This window comes from Hyla sarda, chromosome 5, assembly GCF_029499605.1.
Source record: "Hyla sarda isolate aHylSar1 chromosome 5, aHylSar1.hap1, whole genome shotgun sequence".
NCBI classification, from domain to species: domain Eukaryota; kingdom Metazoa; phylum Chordata; class Amphibia; order Anura; family Hylidae; genus Hyla; species Hyla sarda.
Window position 1 is genome coordinate 287,294,769 of NC_079193.1, and position 21,005 is coordinate 287,315,773.

General features: G+C 41.7%; 1 protein-coding gene across 3 annotated transcripts in view; it reads right to left on the reverse strand.

Moving 5' to 3' along the window:
* RB1CC1 (RB1 inducible coiled-coil 1) overlaps positions 1-21,005 on the reverse strand; it is a 153,615-nt gene that overhangs the window by 97,289 nt on the left and 35,321 nt on the right. For all 3 annotated transcript variants that reach the window (XM_056521914.1, XM_056521912.1, XM_056521913.1), the window contains exons 3-6: positions 17,383-17,509; positions 15,709-15,879; positions 15,347-15,549; positions 11,735-12,134 (exon numbers count right to left, since the gene is read on the reverse strand). In XM_056521914.1, the coding sequence (XP_056377889.1) occupies positions 11,735-12,134; positions 15,347-15,549; positions 15,709-15,879; positions 17,383-17,509 (901 nt within the window). The remainder of the gene's footprint in view (positions 1-11,734; positions 12,135-15,346; positions 15,550-15,708; positions 15,880-17,382; positions 17,510-21,005) is intronic.

Genomic DNA, 21,005 nt, shown 5'->3' on the forward strand with positions numbered 1-21,005 from the left:
GCAATACAGTTCCCGTATAAGTTTTCAATCTGAAAACCATATGCATTGACTCTTCGTTGAAAACCGTATGCCCAAAGATGCATCAGGTTGTGTCCGTTTTGCAGCCTGTGCAGTTTTGTCAGGTTTTTTTTCCCCGTACCCAAAACCATAGCCTACCATAGTTTTTGGTCGGGGTGAAAAACCATATTGAAACGTATACTTTTTTTAAATTTTTTTTTTAACATGGGAGTCAAATGGGAACCGTATGTGCGTATGGTTCCATCCGGTTTTCACTGGTTTTTGGCTTTGCACAGTTTTCTTCTTGGAATTTCAATCAAACAAGTGAAACTTTATTCATAATGGAGTGAAAAGTTAAAAACTTATCTTTTTTTCTTAAAAAACGGATGCAACCGGACATCATCTTTCAAACCGTATACGGATAAAAATTTGTACACACGTTTTGATACAGTTAGTCAGGTTTTGAGGAATCAGTTTTTTTTATCAAAAACCGGATACGGGAACTATATTGCAAAAACGTGGTGTGAACTCAGCCTAACCTGGGTGGTTTTTATACCTGTATTCCAATATAGTTAAAAATTCCCTGGTCTGTTGCTAGAAATTCCGGTAGCTGTCCATCTACAACAATTTTAAGGAACCGTGATGGCCTTGGTAATCCTAGAATTAAAAGGGGTACTCCGCTGCCCCAGCCTTCGGAACATTTTGTTCCGAACACTTGGAGCGGGCAGTCGGGGGTCATACATTGAGGGGGTGTGGTGTGACATCACGACCCCAGCCGCCCACACCCAGAATTTTAAATGAATGCCGGGTGCTGCACAGAGATCGCGGGGTCTCAGCGGTGGGACCCCTGTGACCAAACATCTTATCTCCTATCCTTTAGATAGGGGATAAGATGTCTAGGGGTGGGGACCCCCTTGAAGCATTTTGTAGTCAGGCCGAAAAACACTGAAAAATACAAATCTTGAGCTACCAGATAAGTCAATTTCCTAACACAAACACAGCATGTAAAAAAAAACTTGTACTTTTCATAAACAGAGGGCATATTGCTAGGATATGTCACCACTTAGATAGGTGGGGATCCCAGAGGCCATACCCCCACCGATCATAGAGCATGAAGGGAGATGGCACTTCTCTAGCACTGGATCCTGCTCTGTGTTTTTCCCCTGCACATCAGCCTCCAGCCATTAACCTGCTCAGAGAACTGCAAGGTCGACCCATTTAAGTGAAACACCACTGTGCGGGGGAAAGGAGAGTCAATGCTAAACCAGTGCTGTGTTCCCTTCATTCTCTAGATCAATGGGGATCCCAGAAGCCTGACAACCTCTAATCGTAAAGTGGTAGCATATCCTAGTGAATAACCCTTTAAGCTATTACTAAAAATAATATCCTAGTATTTCCTGAACACCATAGCTTCACTTTGTAAATCTGTGATCCGTGCAATATTCAAACATATTAGGCTTCGTTCACATTACATTTTTCCAGTGTGGTCAGGTTATATGTCAGCAACCTGTCAAAAAGGGATGCCAATATAAGCTACAGTGTACTCCCAAGGGTCCCACTGAGTTTGGTAAAGGAACATAGTAAATGGTTAATAAAAAGGACATCCTGGAGCTGAAAAAGGTACAGAGGCGCTCAACTAAACTTATAAAGGACATGGAGCATCAGGGTCCCATCCAGAATTGATGGATGGGGGACACGTTTTGATCAAAAAGTGCGCTGAAAGCCTCCATTTTTTGACCAAGAGTGCTGCTGCAACCTTCATGCAACATTTGCCACAACAGCGTGCACCCGTGTATTAGGTAGCTGTGCTGGCTATTTTTCTTTTTGTTTTTGACATTGAGCATCTTAGTTATGAGGAAAGATTAAGGGTCTATACACACGTACAGTATTCTGTGCAGATTTGATGCGCAGGATTTCAAGCTGTGATCAGTTTACATTGAAATCTGCAGCAGAATACTGGGCGTCAAATCTGCACAGAATACTGTACATGTGAATAGACCCTAAAGGAATTACATTTGTTTAGTCTTGACAAGAGATGTTTAAGGGGGGATGTGATCAACTTATTTACGTATATAAATGACCCGTACAAAATATATGGGGAGAAACTGTTAGAGGTAAAACCCTCTCAAAAGACAAGGTGGCACTCCCTTCACTTGGAGATAAAAATTTTTAGTGTCCAGAGCAATAAGCCTTCTTTACCATAAGAACTGTGAATGTATGGAACAGTCTACCTCTGGAACTGGTCACAGCAAAAACAGTTAAATGGCCACTGCCACCAACTTTAGTTTTTGATATGTTGTAGTACTTATGTACTACAACATATCTCTAATATACTTTTATTTTATTTATTTTTTTCATTAAAAAGGTTTAATTTACATTTAAAAACCGGCTACTGAAAAAGGACTGATTTTGGAGTGGCAATCAGTCCTTTTTCAGTTAGGCTGCACTGTCAATCAGACAGGCGGGAGCGAGCGCATTGGCTCCCTGGCCACTGGCTGGGAGCCCACTCCTCCCGCACATCGCCGCCGCCTCATTCCCGTCGCTGTCCCTGCACGCCCGCTTCCGGACAGGGTATGCGGGGGGTGGAGGAGAGAACGGGCTAATGCCGTAGCGGGGGGGGGGGGGGGGGATGGGCTAGAAAAAAAAAAAAAGGATGGTGGGAGCTACCCCTTAAGGGCTTAGATACATTCTTAGAAACAAAAAAAGAAATAAGGTGTATAAAGAGTTCCATCCCCTCCTTGGATGAACTTGATGGTCATATATGTCTGTTTTGAACCCTACTAACTATGTGACAGACTACGTTTGGTCCATTTCAGTTCATATGCTTTCATATGGCAGAACTCAAAAGTGTAGTCTGCTGTGGTTTCAAGCCCCAGAAAATGAATGTATATGTTTGAAAAATGGACCAAACTTCGTTACTAAGAGGTAGATTTATCAAACCTGTGCAGAGGAAAAGTTGACCAGTTGCCCAAAGCAACCAATCAGATCGCTTCTTTCATTTTTGAAAAGGACTATGAAAAATGAAAGAAGCGATTTGATTGGTTGGTATGGGCAATTCAGCAACTTTTCCTCTGCACAGGTAAATCTCCTCTTAAATGACTAAGTTTAGTCTATTAAAGAACAAGGGCCTGCTGTCAGTATGCTGCAGTATAGGTCAGGACCCTTTTTTTGGCAGACTGCTAACGTATACTGTGAATGCATTGGGAAAATGCAAAGTGAACCAAGCATTACACAGCTGCTCCAGAAATGCTCCAGTTCAACCAGCTTTCTCTATGTCAGTGGTCTCAAACTGTGGCCCTCCAGATGTTGCAAAACTTCAACTCCCAGCATGCCCGGACAGCCGTTGGCTGTCCGGGCATGCTGGGAATTGAAGTTTTGCAACATCTGGAGGGCCACAGTTTGGGGCAGATTTATCAAAACCTGTCCAGAGGAAAAGTTGCTCAGTTGCCCATAGCAACCAATCAGATTGCTTCTTTCATTTTGCAGAGGCCTTGTTAAAAATGAAAGAAGGAAGCTGATTGGTTGCTATGGGCCACATTTCCTCTGGGCAGGTTTTGATAAATCTCCCCCTTTGAGACCACTGCTCTATGTGCTTCCAAAACTATACAGATTACCAACAAAGAACAATACAAAAAGTCACCAAGGAGTTGTATAGTCCTAAAAGTACTTACACTGAGTTTTTATTTATTTATTTATTTATTTTTTAAGTCGTGGCAGTGATAAGCAGACTTGGAGGGTATATTACACCTTATAATCCAGACCACAGCAGCTGCAGAACCTCATTTTGACAAGGAATGAGGAAGCTTGTCAGTTGCTGAATGACTGGCTTGGGCACCCACATTCTCTGTATCAAGAGGTTCCGCAGAACCTGGAGAAATGTATTCGATATTATCCAGCATGGCTGATACAGAGCCTCTATAAAGAGCACCTCTTCATGTTTTCAGTTGCCATATTATATTGCATTCTTTCAATGCAATAGAGAATAGAGTCCGGCACCGCTGCTGATACTTGGCGTCTCCCAACTAGATAGTACTGGCTTCACCGTACAGGATATAAACGGGGGGTGTAGTCCTCCAAAAAAGCATATTCAAAGACAAAATTGAGTAGATGTGGAAAAGGATGCACTCACCCATATCAGCTTGCTTGAAGAACTTTATTCACAAACAGCGCAACATAGTACAGTGGGTCTATACAGAGGAGTGGCTTCACAGCAACAGACTGTTTCCAGCGCCCAAGTGCACTTCCTCAGGCTGCCAATCGTCAGCCCGAGGAAGTGCGCTTGCGCACAGGAAACAGTCTGTCGCTGTGAGTCCGCTCCTCTGTATCTACCTGCTGTACTATGTTGATTGAACTATGGTGAGTGCATCCTTTTCCACATCTACTCGATTTTATCTTATATTACATTCTATTCTCATGGAAATATTCGATAAACATGTGGGGACATTTTTTCCAAACCTATGTAGAGGAAGGGTGGTGCAGCTGTCCATAGCAGCCAATGAGATTGCTTCTTTTATTTTTAAAAAGGCCTTTGAAGCATAAAAGAAGCAATCTGATTAGTTGCTATGGGCAACAGCAGCACTCTTCCTCTACACATATTTTAATAAATCTCCCCCATAGGCTCTATTTGAATTGACCAATTCTTGACATGAAGGTCCAACATTAGGGAAACGGCATATACAAGGTGAATGATAATGAGTGGTGAGGAAAAGGGAGGCTGCTGAGGAACCCAACCCAATGGTAAATCACATAGTATTCCACAAAAGCTCTGTATTTTTTTGAGAACGTGCCAATGACACAGATTTTATTCTTCTACCTGAACAATCAGCATTTTATAACAGGTGTTGTTTACATGCATTTCAATGGGAACTATCCCTTGATGTGTACTATACACAATATAACTAGAGGGCAAAAGAATGATCCCATGCAATGTGCTGACACTGCTTTTATCTGATTTTGGCTGCTACAAACCCTCATCGCACGCTATGTGAGAACATTAAATGATATTATATATCGATGCATAACAAATTACAGCAGTCATGAATAAAACCCTGTTCCCTAAGTGTTTAATATCATAGTTCCCTTTAATATGGGGAAAAAGAGATCAAAAGATATATATTAATACAGGAAATAAAACTGCCCCCTTAGTTTGGGAGCTTCTCATTTCTTTTTAATGGTCCATTTGGAGGAAAGTGTTCTGAAATGTTCATAATCCAGCTTTGAACTCTCTCAACCATGACCAAACCATTTCAGTATATTCCGGGTCCTCTATTTGTTCTGGTCGTTCTGGTTGATTTTGCCATTAGATGTACATATTAGAACAACACAATCAAATCTCTTATAAAGAAACTGCGTATTAAACAGGGTGATAAACACTATTGCAAGAGAATTGGTTTCTCCTAGTGAAGGAGAATAATCCGTTTCATGACTTGCCGCCTCCTCCTGTGACCTTACATGATGTATCCAACACAAACAGAACGAATTCTCCTAGACTGGCTCCGATTATGCAATAGCCGCCTTATTTATTTATGATTTTTGCTACTTTCATGTGGTGCCAGTAGTTAAGCTCATTACACAGCCGACTCCAGATGGAACTAACTTGCAAAAAAAGATTTGCATTTTGAATGCAATTCCAGAAATTATATTTTTGCAGCTAAGATTATTTAGCGCTTTCTATACGTCACATATGATTTTATGCCGAGTTGTAGAGAAAACTGTGTGCCATGGATGAGATAACATGCTTGACTGTACATTACGTCCTGTGTCAGGAGGTTTGTCCCTGCAGCCCCCTTTCCACCACCCCTACTCACTCTGTAGCCACTTAAAATGTTAACATGTATATAACTAAGTGTTTTTGGTGGTTTTCATTCATATGTTTCTTTGTATTGTCGGCCACACTGTGATCTGCAATACAGATGTCATACAGATGTCAAATGAGGATCAGCTTTTTCCAGACATTTATAAGGGGGAAATGGCTATAAAACAACATCCACTTGAGCAGGCTCTGCTACTGCTGGAAAAATACAGAATTCATCTATCAATAACATTGGATCTAGCCAGAGGACAACTTCTAAGATGACGTCTTTAGATCCTCTTTTACGGGGCCATTTTTTGCCAAACAGGCCAATAATGTTCTCTTTAATAGGCCCAGGATTTAGCAAACACACATTCATCGGCTGATCATTCCTCTTGACGGGTCACAACATCTTTACTAGTTGGCCACACATCGCCCTGTGTGATAGGAAATATGCGGCTGACGAACGATAACGCCAAAGGACACACAAAAAATCCAGTGAGGATTTGTGTGCCCCTTTATTATAAGGATTTTGGGGATCCAAGAGATCAGATGCCCACTGAACATAAAGTATAGAGCGATAAGCCATTATTTTATAAGACTGAAATATCTGTTTACAATATCTGTCAAAATGATCTAAACAATCTTGCCTGTGAAGAACCCATTGGAGAAGTATGCGATCTCAAACCACCTTTGATTTACAGAATACAAGGGATCACAACAGAGAGATCCAACCCTACATACAATGCTCAGAGATTTTGCACCTGCTCTATGGGTGTTTATAAGGAGAAACACTATTTCTAACTATTATATTTTTTGGCCAGTTTTCCCCTCTGTAGGCTCCATCTTTAGTTTTCAGTTGTCCTTCAACAAAAGAAGGGATCCTATTCACCTATATCTGTTTAGCCCATCCTCAGAAGCAGCAGCAGCATGGGTGACTATATAGAGCAGTAGTTAGCAATCTAAGCTGCAGTTTCCCTGTGCATCTGTCTGTCTGTCTCTCTCCAGCCACTACTCCTCTTTCCATTCTGTTTGCTTAGACTTCTATGGGCAGCTGTCATCTGATACTTCTGTGAGCTGATTCATCGAGGTAGACTTAAAGGGGTACTCTGGCTCTAAGACATCTTATCCCCTATCCAAAGGATAGGGGATAAGATGTCTGATCGTGGGGGGGGCCCGCCGCTGGGGACCCCCGCAATCTGTCATGAAGCACCCACCTGTGTGAGCTCCACGCAGCGCTGGAGGCTCCGAGTCTGAAGCCTCCTGACCACGGGGCCGGAGTATCGTGACGTCACGCCCCGCCCCCTCAATGCAGGTCTATGGGAGGGGATAAGATGTCTTAGGGCCTGAGTACCCCTTTAAAGAGCTTTTTGGAGCGGATGATGAGCTTAAGAGGGATGGGGAGCTAGAAAGTAACCAGATAGGTATGGCATGAAGCATTGTTCTCTGATAATGAAAAATCGCAAAGTTTCTTATAGCATTTAGGCATAATGCAATTAATCTTAACACCACTTTGCTAAAATGCTGCTTCAGTATTAGAAATTTCAGAGAGGTGTACAAGGGTTGTGAACACTCTATAAAGCCCGTTTTTCTAGAAATTTGTGCTGATATTAGATCACAATTTTTTTTACCAACATAAATTTTCTTTACATGTCCGTATCTATGACGTATCAGAAGAAGATCATAGTAAGTGTAGCCCCTCCCCCTTCTGTAGAGTCATTATATAGCTATTAGGATAAAAGGAGATTATGTAGAACTAATATCTGCATGAAGAACAGACATACATTTTCTGGGACTGAATGAATGACCAAGCACAGCAGGTTTAGGACATCTTATGACACAGGCATAACACTGGGTTTATCAACTTGACTCCTGCCAAAAAGACATGGGATGCAATGTCATTTGATATCTAAATTTTCCCCACTAGTTATATTTTTAGAACATCTTAAAGGGGTATTCCAGGAACAAAAACTTTTTATATATATATATATATATATATATATATATGAACTGGCTCCAGAAAGTTAAACAGATTTGTAAGTTACTTCTATTAAAAAATATTAATCCTTTCAGTACTTATGAGCTTCTGAAGTTAAGGTTGTTCTTTTCTGTCTAAGTGCTCTCTGATGACACCTGTCTCGGGAAACACCCAGTTTAGAAGCAAATCCTCATTGCAAACCTCTTCTAAACTGGGCGTTTCCCGAGACAGGTGTCATCAGAGAGGATTTAGACAGAAAAGAACAACCTTAACTTAAGATTTTTTTTATAGAAGTAATTTACAAATCTGTTTAACTTTCTGGAGCCAGTTGATATATATAAAAAAAGTTTTTTTCCTGAAATACCCCTTTAAGCTTTTTATTTATTCACAATAAACTGTCATCACAGTCTAAAAGTTTATAAACTTTTAACGTCATCCATGGCAAACGTTTACACTGTTGCACTGCTGAGCCATTTACTCCCTGGCTGGATCTGACTTATTCACTCCATAGGCTATAATGAAGTGAAAATGTTAGATCTTGCAGGTGATTGGGAAGTAAAGCACGCTTGCTATAGTTGGCTATAACTCACAGTCACATTGCGATCCAAACTTTTGCCATGGGCGACGTCAAAAGTTTATATCAATGACACTGACATTTTAGCTTGATCATTTATTTCCAACACACAGCATCAGTTAAATCGCTAATCTGTGATGCTGCTCAAAGAAAAGAAGGGACATGTTCCCTGAATTTCCAGATATACCCATGGCGCCATACAATTAGCAGAATCATAATTTCTAACAGACAATATAACTAAAAGGTGAACTTCGAAATCATGGCATCATCTTTTGATCGGGCTGTATCTGCTAAATAGAAGTGCTGATGTATTTATGGCTGAGGATAAATGTAATATTGTTTGAAAAAAAACATCAGCTTTGAAACATCCAATTTAAAAAAAATAAATAAATAACTTAATACACAAGGATATTTGGCATTCAGCTAGTCTGGTTTGCATTCTGGGACCATTAGAGAGCAAAACAACTGATGTTATGTAAGGTCAGATTTTACTTTCAAATGTATGTACACATTTTGTAACTGTTTAGCCAACCACTATTCCTTCGGATTCTCCAAAATACGTGCACACTCAGCTTGGACAAACGTCATCAGTAGGGGGAAAAAGAAACTGCTGTCAGACACCTCAGGCAGCTTTCTACTTCTAGGAAAAGGGGTCAGACACAATCTTAAAAAGCCCACCCTTCTCGGTCAGGATGTCCCTATACACATTAAATGGTTGCCCGATCCTGCACGTTCAGCAGACTTTTCTCTATGAGTATGCAGCCCTAAACTTAAGATCTGTTGGCCATGTAAACACTAAAGGTAACCATGCACACAAAATAGCCAAATACTTGAATAGCCGACAGCTATCTCACTCAATTCCCCAATACAGTATTTTTCTTGAATGGGGATGGAGGGAGAAGAGTGCAGCAGCGAATCATCTCCTTGAAAACAAAAGGATCGGACAGTTGAAATTGAACTGCCAATTTTTGGGGAGGCTTTCATGCACATGGGTGGACAGTTCTATTGAGATCAGCAGGCTCAGCCGACACATGTCTAATGTGTATCTTAAAGAGTACCTGTCATCAACAAAAACTTTTAATATGTTGTTCATAATCATTAATGAAGAGATATTGTAATATATCTTAATTAAAAAATATTAATATTTATACCAGTTTTTTCATTTTATACTTTTGGCCACTAGGGGTAACTCTTCTATGCCTGGTCTGCAAGCAGCATCCTATGCTTTTCATAGTAAGTGTACAGCTTTTAGGACTAATGCTGAAGGGTTCTGGTCCTTCCACCGGAAGTTCAGTGCTCTCAGCTCAGGACTCGCTCCCAGCCTGTGAGCTACAAGCCTGCAGATGCCTCTCATATAACAGCCTTTCACCTCCCCCTCCCCCTGCTCTGTGTTCTCCCTGCCCCTCACCACACGTTATCTTATACATTGTATCATCTCACTGCACTCCCTGCTCTAAGCCCCCCCCCCCCTGACATTCATCTTAATCACTGCCTCTGTAATTGCTCCCTCAGCCCCTGGTTCTCAGCATTGACTTTTTAGTGCAGAGAGACACAGGAGAGAGAGAGAGAGACAGGCTGCTGTCCCTACCCTGTTCTTAGTCTGTATGCAGTTTTTCCCAACCAGGGTGCCTCCAGCTGTTGCAAAACTACAACTCCCAGCATGTCTGGACAGCTGTTGGCTGTCTGGGCATGCTGGGAGTTGTAGTTTTGCAACAGCTGGAGGTGCCCTGGTTGGGAAACACTGCTGCAGAGGGAAAGCAGCATACAGGAAGACTGGCAGAAGCAGAGTCCCAGCCAGGCTTCATGTGCCATCATGCCTGCCGGGACCCGCCTCCTTCCACCCCTCAGAAAGACAGTGTTCGTGAGCTAATGAAGAGGGATAAAAAAAGGTATTTCCACAGCGTTTTAAACCTCAATAAACACAGGGATAGGCATAGTTAGAGAAAGGGACAGATGGGAAGGGGGATCAGGGAAAGTTTAGATGATGACAGGTACTCTTTAAAGGTAGCCATAGATTTAAAGGGTACCTCTCATCAAATAAACTTTTGATATATTTTAAATTAATGAATGTTGAATAACTTTCCAATAGCATGTTAATGAAAAATATGCTTCTTTCTATTGTATTTTTCCCGATCAGTCCTGTCAGCAGGCATTTCTGACTCATGCTGGAGTCCTAAACACTCAGAGCTGCCAGTCTGCTTTGTTCACAGCCAAACAGGCTGTGAACAAAGCAGGCTGGCAGCTCTGAGTGTTCTCGTTTGTGAACAAAGCAAACTGGCAGCTCGTAGTGTTTAGGACTCCAGCATAAGTCTGAAATGCTTGCTGCCAGGACTGGTAGGGAGACCCCTAGTGGTCATTTCTTCAAAGTGGAAAATTAAATAGAAAGAAGCATATTTTTTTAATAACATGCAATTGTAAAGTTATTCTGCATACATTAATCTATAATATATCAAAAGTTTTTTTGATGAGAGGTAACCTTTAACAAACTTTTTGGCCACATATCAATATGTCTTATGTACTTTAAAATGTGCGCTTTCTGCACGGGTAAATGTTTATGTAAGCTTTTGTGTGATAGGAGCAAGATGAGAAGGGCCAGGCTAAGATGGCACCACTTAATTGAAGAAAAACAAAAACTGACAGAAAATTTTTAACTAGTCCCATGTATCCTTCCCATTTCCTTATCTTGCCTCTGAAGACAGCTGGTCAACCCCAGACAATCATACCACATTCACACTCTAGGATTCTGTCAGGTTTCAGGCAAAGATTCAAACAGAACTGGGCTATTTTATAGAATACCACACCCATCATGTTTTCCTTTATGGGAAAAGTAGTCCAATATTTGTAACAACTCAAACCTGCTCAAAGATTTGTTATACATGGTCAACAGAGTAAAGTGGGGGAGAGTGAGAGTATAGACAAATTGATGGTATAGAATGTATGTAGAGGTTAAAGCAATCAAACTGAGAAGTCACAAGTGTGGAAGGTCACTATTATGTGTAAGAAACAGCTAACATGAATGTGGATCGTGTTCCCACTAGTCCAATAGCAGTATACACCAGAATAGGGGGGTACTGCACCTTTGTTAGCGTGCACAAGTAACCTAGCACCAGCATATTCTGCAAACTGTTCAAAGATTTAGCAATTGTTGCACGACTTCTCCCCGATAGGGAAAAGTTATGCTTACTGTAACTATCAGGCCCCAAAGTTTCTGTGAATACTAAATCTAAATTGTTTTCAGTAACAGCTATTTCTTTTCCATTATGCTTTTCCATTATAGTTTATATGGCTCGGTTTGATTACTATAAATCCATATATACAGCACATCATAATTAATCATAATTTCAATTTTTTCCACTTTCATAAAATTATTACAAATATTATATCATCCACTTACTCTGCTCATAGAGTCAAAACATTTCCTGACCAATGACTCAACATCATTGGGCCGATCTTGTACATTTATCCAGTCTAGCAGTGAAACATTGAATAGTTGGCTTTCCTCAGCCATATGCTCCTCTGAAGGATTCATAGACTCTGGATTCTCTTCCTCTGTACGATTGTCATGTATTTCCTGGGATACATGTTCTCCAGATGTAGAAAGAGAAGCTAATAAAGCCGTATGTTTTCGTTTTGTTTCATCATATTGCACTATGTCCGTTGTCTTGTCAGCCTCCAGTTCATCAACTTCTCCATCCGTAGAAGACATCAACCTATCTAAGCACATCCTATAGCTATGTCGAGTTAGACACTCTAGCAGCGGGATCTTGGCCATGACAGAAACAGCGGTTCCTAAACTAGAAAAAGGAATTCAAACACAACATTAAATGTTTTAGAATTGTGCGTATTACATCTTATTGATTTTTTTATTTATTTTTTGCCTACAAAAAAAAAAAAAGACCATTATAAGGTGACTCACAGCCTGTTTATGGCGATAAATTTACCTCTGTGTTTGTCACACCAGATTTCCTGCAAGTTACTAATAGAAAGATCTGGTTAAAAAAACATGCAAAGACAACAGGGGTATAGCTCCAGCTGATGTCTTCTATTTTTAGCTGGAAAACAACTAAGGGGTTGAGACTTAATGAGGTGGGGCTTATAAGGGTACTCCGATGGAAAAGATTTATTTATTTATTATTCAAATCAACTGATGCCAGAAAGTTATACAGATTTATAAATTACTTATATTAAAAAATCTTAATCCTTCCAGTACAGAGTTGTTCTTTTCTGTCTGACCACAGTGCTCTCTGCTGACACCTCTGTCCATGTCAGGAACTGTCCAGAGCAGGAGAGGCTTGCTATTGGGATTTGTTCCTGCTTTGGACAGTTTCTGATATGGACAGAGGTGTCAGCAGAGATCACAGTGGTCAGACAGAAAAGAACAACTCAACTTCCTCTGTAGTATACAGCAGTTGATAAGTACCGGAAGGATTAAGATTGTTTAATAGAAGTAATTTACAAACCTGTATAACTTTCTGGAGCCAGTTGATATGAAAAAGATAGCTTTCCACCGGTGTACCCCTTTAACTATCCTTTCATCCTCCTGCTAACAGGGCATAAGGGGTGGGAGCTTCTGCTGCACCCAGTTGTCCCAAAGCCGGATACCAGATAGTGAGAAGGAGAAGGCGAACATGGCTAATCTCCAGAGACACACAGATTTCCTTATATAATTCTTAGTTTCAATTGTAAAAAGCCATTAAATAGGAAATGCTGAGATTATTTTATTTCTATAATTTGTTACCATTTGAATTCACATGCTAAAACTAGATATCCCTTTTTGGTAGGTAAAATACGTATTGGGTTTTTTGGATTTCTTTGAAGACACAATGGCAATTTGTTCAAACTTGACAGGCACTGTTTTTTAGGTAAACAAAAACAAGCAAAACCTGGACAACCATTTTAAAAACAAACAGCAATTGTGATTCAGATGTATTATTGAAGGAGCTGTCTCATAAAGTGCCAGGCAGAAGAAATTTTATATAATCTGAATCCAAAGCAGTGAAAACAATAAAGAGACTACGCTCACCTCCACTGCCGCTATCAAATCTCTCAGTCCCCACTGTGGTCCTCTGATTCCTCCTTCTGATGTTTTGCAGCTGCCAGAAACCAACCCTGGGTCCGGAAGGCATCTTTAGGGTCAGTTCATACATCCTTATTCTTGCTGCAGATTTGCTGCCCATTGATTTAAAGTCAGCAGCAAAAAATAAAGGGCATGTGAACTGACCTTCAATGGGCACTGGCAGATTCAAAAACTTTTTATATGTTGTACATCTTGGCAAGACATTAATCTTTCTTATATACTTCATATGAAAAATGTATTTCCTTTTTATCAAAATCATGGCTTATAATATCATTGCTTTGTCCAAGCTGAAGCACAGGCATAAACAAAGTCCAGTAATTGAGGGTGGGCTAGCACTCTGATAGGACAGGAGAGAGCACAGAAGAGTCCTATCAGACAGGAGAGAGCACAGAGGAGTACTATCAGAGAGGAGAGAGTACAGAGGAGTGCTATCAGACAGGAGAGAGCACAGAGGAGTGCTATCAGACAGGAGAGAGCACAGAGGAGTCCTATCAGACAGGAGAGAACACATAGGAGTGCTATCAGACAGGAGAGAGCACAGAGGAGTGCCATCAGACAGGAGAGAGCACAGATGATCCTATCAGACAGGAGAGAGTACAGAGGAGTACTATAAGACAAGAGAGAACACAGAGGAGTACTATCAGTCAGGAAAGAGCACAGAGGAGTACCATCAGGCAGGAGAGAGCACAGAGGAGTGATATCAGACAGGAGAGAGCACAGAGGAGTGATATCAGATAGGAGAGAGCACAGAGGAGTCCTATCAGACAGGAGAGAGTACAGAGGAGTGCTATCAGACAGGAGAGAGTACAGAGGAGTGCTATCAGACAGGAGAGAGTACAGAGGAGTACTAACAGACAGGAGAGAGCACAGAGGAGTCATATCAGACAGGAGAGCACAGAGGAGTACTAACAGACAGGAGAGAGCATAGAGGAGTACTAACAGACAGGAGAGAGCACAGAGGAGTACTAACAGAAAGGAGAGAGCACAGAGGTGTCCTATCAGACAGGAGAGAGCACAGAGGAGTCCTATCAGGCAGGAGAGACCACAGAGGAGTACTTTCAGACAGGAGAGAGCACAGAATAGTCCTATCAGACAGGAGAGAACACAGGAGTACTAACAGACAGGAGAGAGCACAGAGGAGTACTAACAGAAAGGAGAGAGCACAGAGGAGTACTAGCAGATAGGAGAGAGCACAGAGGAGTACTAGCCCACCCTCACTTACAATGCCACTTACAGGTGCCACAATGAAAAAACAACGGTGCAGGGCATCTTAGCCATTATTAAAGTTGAACAGCACATTTCAACTATCACATAGTTGATGCTATAGGCAAGATGACTGTGAAGGTGGCCCTATCAAGAGCCAATACATTTTTATATTACCCATGGAATGTATTACTCAATTGCTGGTACTTTACTTTAACATCTGTATACTGCTTGATCTTCCCACTTTTTAAGTTTGTCCCATGATGACCTAGAGTTTCATGGAAGAAGCACGTTAGGACCTTGCTATTATTTAAACTGTGCAGTACACCACTGTAAAATCTTACTTCTAAAATGAGGAATGAATCATGGTCAGGTTTTTTAAATTTTTTGCTACCAGTAATAGTATACATTGTTAGGTACTGACCCTACACCCCATATACAATGTTTTTTTGAGTATAGAAAGGTAATTGCCGATACCGATAATGTAAAAAATCGTGAATATCGGCGAAATCAATAATCGGTCGATCCCTATAAGACACTGCTCTTTTGCTGAATGTTATATATTTCTATTTTGATTTAATTGTAGATGAGCTATGGTTTAGTGGACCCGGGGATCTGAGTGGTTTTCTTTAGCACAATCTAAAAACACAGTCTAAAGGTGCATATAGAATACAGCAGTAATGAAAGCTCCAAAAATTTGACTATGCACTTATTCTGTGAACTTACTTTGTTAACTTCATCTTGATATCATCTACAGACTGTATATATTTTAAATAGGCATTATCAAACTTGAAAAGCAGCTTTTGGTATGAATGCGTACAATCTTCTAGGTTGGCCATAATAGCAGCCCAACCCTGATGCTGTAGATGCTCATCATGAACCAGTCCTTCACAAAAGGAGCAAAGCTTCTTGGCTACCTCATACATTTCCTGTTTAGAGATCAGGAAAAAAAAAAGAAAAAGCATTTTAAAAATTAATACATTTGCCCCAATGGCATACAGAGAGAATAGTAGAAATGGTAAAGGGGATATGAGGACAGGGATGTTAAGCAAGTCTTTCCTCTTCATTCACGGGCGGATGTTTCTTACCACAGCAAGCTGTGTCCTGGAGGCGACAGTGTGAAATACAGCAGGCATCATAAGGGACTCTTCAACTTTTAATTCCATTTCATTCTCCGCAGAAAATGTAGTCCTAGGAATAACTGGAGGCCGTTCACATAATATCATCTCTTTATTGAAGAGGAATATTGGATTGGTGTCCTTTGATAGCAGAAAAAGTCTAGGTATTACTGAACACACTTATATAAACAAAAATACATAAGATAGTGCCATATACTATAGAGGAAAATCATTGCAAACAGGAGACAGTCCCGCTGTCAGTTTAGGATGCATTCAAACCATGTTTCTGCAATTCAGTTCACATATCAGGATTTTGATGAAAAAGGGATTTCACCAAATCGGACTAAACCATATCAAAACATGTGTACAAAAATTTACCCGTATATGGTTTGAAAAATGATGTCTGGTTTTTAAGAAATAAATCTATACATTTTTTACTTTTCATTCCATTATGAATAAAGTTTCACTTGTTTGATTGAAATTCCAAGGAAAAACCTTCGGCGTGCACAGCGCATGCTCAAAGAAAAAAACTGTATGATGCAAACCGGATGGAAAGGTGCGCAGATACGGTTCTCTACGGTTCCCATTGACTCCCATGTTAAAAGAACCATATACGGTTTCAGAAAAGTTTTTCACCCGGACCAAAAACCATGGTAGGCTATGGTTTTGGGTACAGAAAAAAAAGTTGACAAAACCATACAAGACACAGAAAGTACACAACCAGATGCATCGTTTGCCATACAGTTTTCAATGGACAGTCAATGCATATGGTTTTCAATACGGTTCCACACGGTTTTCAAATTGAAAACGTATACGGGAACTGTATTGAAAAAACGTGGTGTGAATACACCCTAACTCTAATTCACTGCAGATGTTACAGTACCCTAGGAGGAACCTTCTATGCAGACAATGCAGGATGTAAAGTGTGTTCCCCCTAAAATGGACACTCATAGGCAATTAAAAAATAAAAAGTTCTTCATCTTACATCTAAGGAAAATTTCACATTGCTGTTGAGCTTCGTTATATAGAGCTTCATCAGCCAGTTGGTTGGAATGATGGGAGTCTAGCGGGGGAAAAAATGCATGCACCACTTTTCTCCTCCGGTAAACTACCAGATCCCATTCATGTCCAACCTGTTTTGGGATTTATTAAAGGGGTACTCCGGCTCTAAGACATCTTATCCCCTATACAAAGGATAGGGGATAAGATGTGTGATCGCGGGGGGTCCCGCCGCGGGTGACCCCAGCAATCTCTCAAGCAGCACCCATCTGTCTCAGCTGCATGCAGCGCTGGAGGCTTCGTGTCTGAAGCCTCACGACCACGGGGCCGGAGTATAGTGACGTCAGGGGATAAGATGTCTTAGGGCCGGAGTACCCCTGAACAGACACAGAATGGGACAAAGCACAACAGCAATGAACCTAGCCTAAGTAATGAGAAACCCCTGCCCTCTCAGATATTTCACAAGCACTGGTCAATGTGGGGAAAATGTGACAGCCGCTGAGATTAATTACTACCGTCTATATAACTAAACAAGGGGGGTTTATCCCACCAAAAATCTCTTAGGCTAGGATTGCTGTAAAAGATAAATAAATATATAGAATACAGTTATAGAATATAAAAAAGTAACAAAACATTAATACTTACAGTACCAGCGCTGTAACTGCACACCCTCCTGTCAGGTGCCATGCATTCTCCTCCATTTACGACAAGTATCTGGTGCTGAACAGCAATCTTGTACTTCGCCTGAATAGCATGTTTAAGGTCAGTCACCCTATGTAAATACAAAGAACATACATTTATACAACCATTTTTTTTCCATTTACACTATTATGTGCAAGGATTCCCACTCGGTTACATGGAATGTTAGCATCAGTGTCGTAGAATGCACTCTAGCACTCAATTTTGGAGTGGCACTTTGGTTGTCACCATTTGAGGCTGTCACTATTACAGCAACAATGCTATGGGGACACTGGCCTATTTTTATAAATGCTCTGTAATGAGAAAACCATTAAAGGGGTACTCGTTGCTCAGTGTTTGGAACAAACTGTTACGAACGCTGGAGCCAACGCCGGGATCTCGTGACATCATAGCCCTGCCCCCTCACGACATCACTCCCCGCCCCCTCAATGCAAGTCTATGGGAGGGGACGTCGGCTCCAGCGTTCATAACAGTTCGTTCCAAATGCCGAGCAGCAGAGTACCCCTTTAAGGATGAATATTTAAGACTGAGGTGGGCATATTTCTGTAGTATGACAGGTTGGTCCATCATCTTATCTGGAGGCAGATCAAGGGTGGACAGAATAATGATGTATAAAAAGGTGCAACCTTCTCACAAACCTTTACCATCCCCAACAAATGAAGAATATGGTACTCCACATCATTAAATAGACCTAGTCTAGCACATTTTCCCTAAATGATCATGGATGATGAACAAAAATCTTGGACTCTCGGTAAGAGGAAATCATTTTTCAACATCAGTATATAAATGCTTCACAGCCAATATAAAACTAACACCAAATATGAAACAAGTTTGCTTTACGTATGCTAGAAGTTTGTTGGCATCCAGCTAAGAATGAAGTAGTCCTGGTCGGTGCAGCCAGCCACCCAGTGCTGAAAATTGAATAGAGGTAAATTTTATTTCCACTATAATCTCTTCCAAAAGATGAGCCAAATAGAGAACAGAAATGCTGGCAAGATACAAGCGGATGATTTAAACCAGGGCTGTCCATTTTCCCTGCATCGGGGTGGGCCACATTTCTCTCTAGATGCACGACAGCCAAAGTCTATTAAAATATGATCTGATATAAAACAAGTAATAAAGTACTTAAACAGACACCAAACAACCAGCAGATTAACTCTTTAATGTATGGAAGCATTTTCTATCTGATGCCCTAAATTTGGACGCGCAAACTTTAAAAGCTCCTCGTTAGTTAAAGAGGTTGTACAGGAAAAACACATGTGCTTTCTTCCTAAAAGAGTGCTACATCTGTTTAAAGGCTGTGGGTGGTATTGCAGCTCACACAAATAATTAACTTCAATGTAGATGAGCCGCAATTTTAAAGGGGTACTCCGGTGGAAAACTTTTTTTTTTTTTCTTTAATCGACTGGTGCCATAAAGTTAAACAGATTTGTAAATTACTTCTATTAAAAAAATCTTAATCCTTCCATTACTTATTAGCTGATGAAAATTACAGAGGAGACTCTTTTCTTTTTGGAACACAGAGCTATCAGCTGACATCTCTGTCCATTTTAGGACCTTTCCAGAGCAGCATATGCTTGCTATGGGGATTTTCTCCTACTCTGGACAGAGATGTCAGCAGAGAGCACTGTGCTCGTGATTCAGCAGAGAGCTCGGTGTTCCAAAAAGAAAATAATTTCTTCTGTAGTATTCAGAAGCTAATCAGTACTGGAAGGATTAAAAGTTTTCCGCCACCGGAGTACCCCTTTAACAGGTATGGTATGTTTTTTGGAAGAAAGCAGACAGTATTTTCTAATCCCGTAAAAGGCCTTTAAAACTATTTTCCCTTTAACTTTTAGCTCCCTTAGGGGACTTAACCCCTTCATGAGCAAATTTAAAGGACAAGTATCATTAAAAAAAAAAAAAAAGCATCCCCTATCTGAAGGATAGGGGATAAGTTTTACATCATGGGGGGGTCAGAGCATTTGGGCCCCCCGCAATCTCCTGTTTAGAGCCCCGTCTCTCCCGCCCACGCTCCCTCTACATAGTTCTATGGGAGAGCCGAAGATTGCCGAACGGCTCTCCCATAGAGCTATATGGAGGGGGTGCGGTGGCCCCCCACTTCAGGCGGGGGTCATGGTGTGCTTTTGGCTGTAAGCAAAACATTTTAAAAGAGCCTACCAAAGCAAATTTCAGTTTTCACTTTGCAGTGGTCAGGGATTTATCAAGTGCGAAAGTTGCACAAAAAGTCACAACCGCCTCAGAGATCACGGCTTTAGCAGGAAATATGAAATCACAGCTGCCCGGGCCCCCGCTCATCTTCCCCCCTCCCCACCGCTCATCTCTCCCCGGCAGCCCCTCATCTCACCCTGCCGCCATCGCTGCACTTCTTGCCCCAGCACTGCTGCCGCTGTACATCTCGCACCTGCATTACCTGTTGCAAGACTACAACTCCCAGCATGCCCTTACAGTGAGCACATGCTTGGAGTTGAAGTTGTGGTGGGTGGTGATGCAGGCCGGTGGCCGAGGCAGCGGAGGGCTCCCAGAAATATGAAACTAAACTGTTATTTCATATTTCCCGGAGAGTGCCGTGATTGGCCGGCCTGTCTCTGCCAATCATGGTATCGCCCAGGAAATATGAAATTATAGTGTAGTTTCATATTTCTGGGAGCCCTCCGCTGCCCCGCTGCTCCGCTGGTCACCATCAACCACCCGCCACAACTACAACTCCCAGCATGTCCTCACTGTAAGGGCATGCTGGGAGTTGCAGTCTTGCAAGAGGTGCAAAACAGCGGCAGCGGGGTTGGGGCAAGAAGAGCTGGGGAGATGAGCAGCGGCAGGGTGTGATGTGCGGCGGCATGGGGGAGATGAGCGATGGCGGTGACTGGCAGGGTGAGATGTGTGGCGGCGCGTTAAGATAACGGGGGAGGGGAAGATGAGATGAGGGGCCGGGGCATCAGAGGGCTCCTAGAAATATGAAACTACACTGTAGTTTCATATTTCCCGGGCAGTGCCGTGATTGGCCGGGACCAATCGGCCAATTACGGCACCGCCCGGGAAATATGAAATTACAGTGTAGTTTCATATTTCTGGGAGCCGCCCGGCTCCGCTGCCCCGGCCATCGGCCTGCATTAACCACCCGCCCAAGAGTTGCAACTACAACTCCCTGCATTAGGACCACTGTAAGGGCAGGCTGGGAGTTGTAGTCTTGCAACAGCTAGGGGGCTGGTGGTAGATGAGGCTGGCATTTTAACACCAAGGTGCCTCCAGCTTTTTCTAAACTACAACTCCCATCATGGACGTTGTAGTTTAGAAACTCCCATCATGGTTGTTGTAGTTTAGCAACAGCGGGAGTCTCACTGTTCCTAAACTACAACTCCTATCATGGGTGTTGTAGTTTGGGAACAGTGATATTTCAGATGTTGCTAAACTGGAGGTTCACTGTTGCTAAATTAAAACACCCATCATTCCCAGATAGCCAAGGCTGTCTGGAAATAATAGGGGTTGTAGTTTAGCAACAGCTGGAGGCTCTCTGTTTGGAAACTGCTTTATGGGCATTCTCCCCAGGGGAGAGCCCTATAAATGTACTA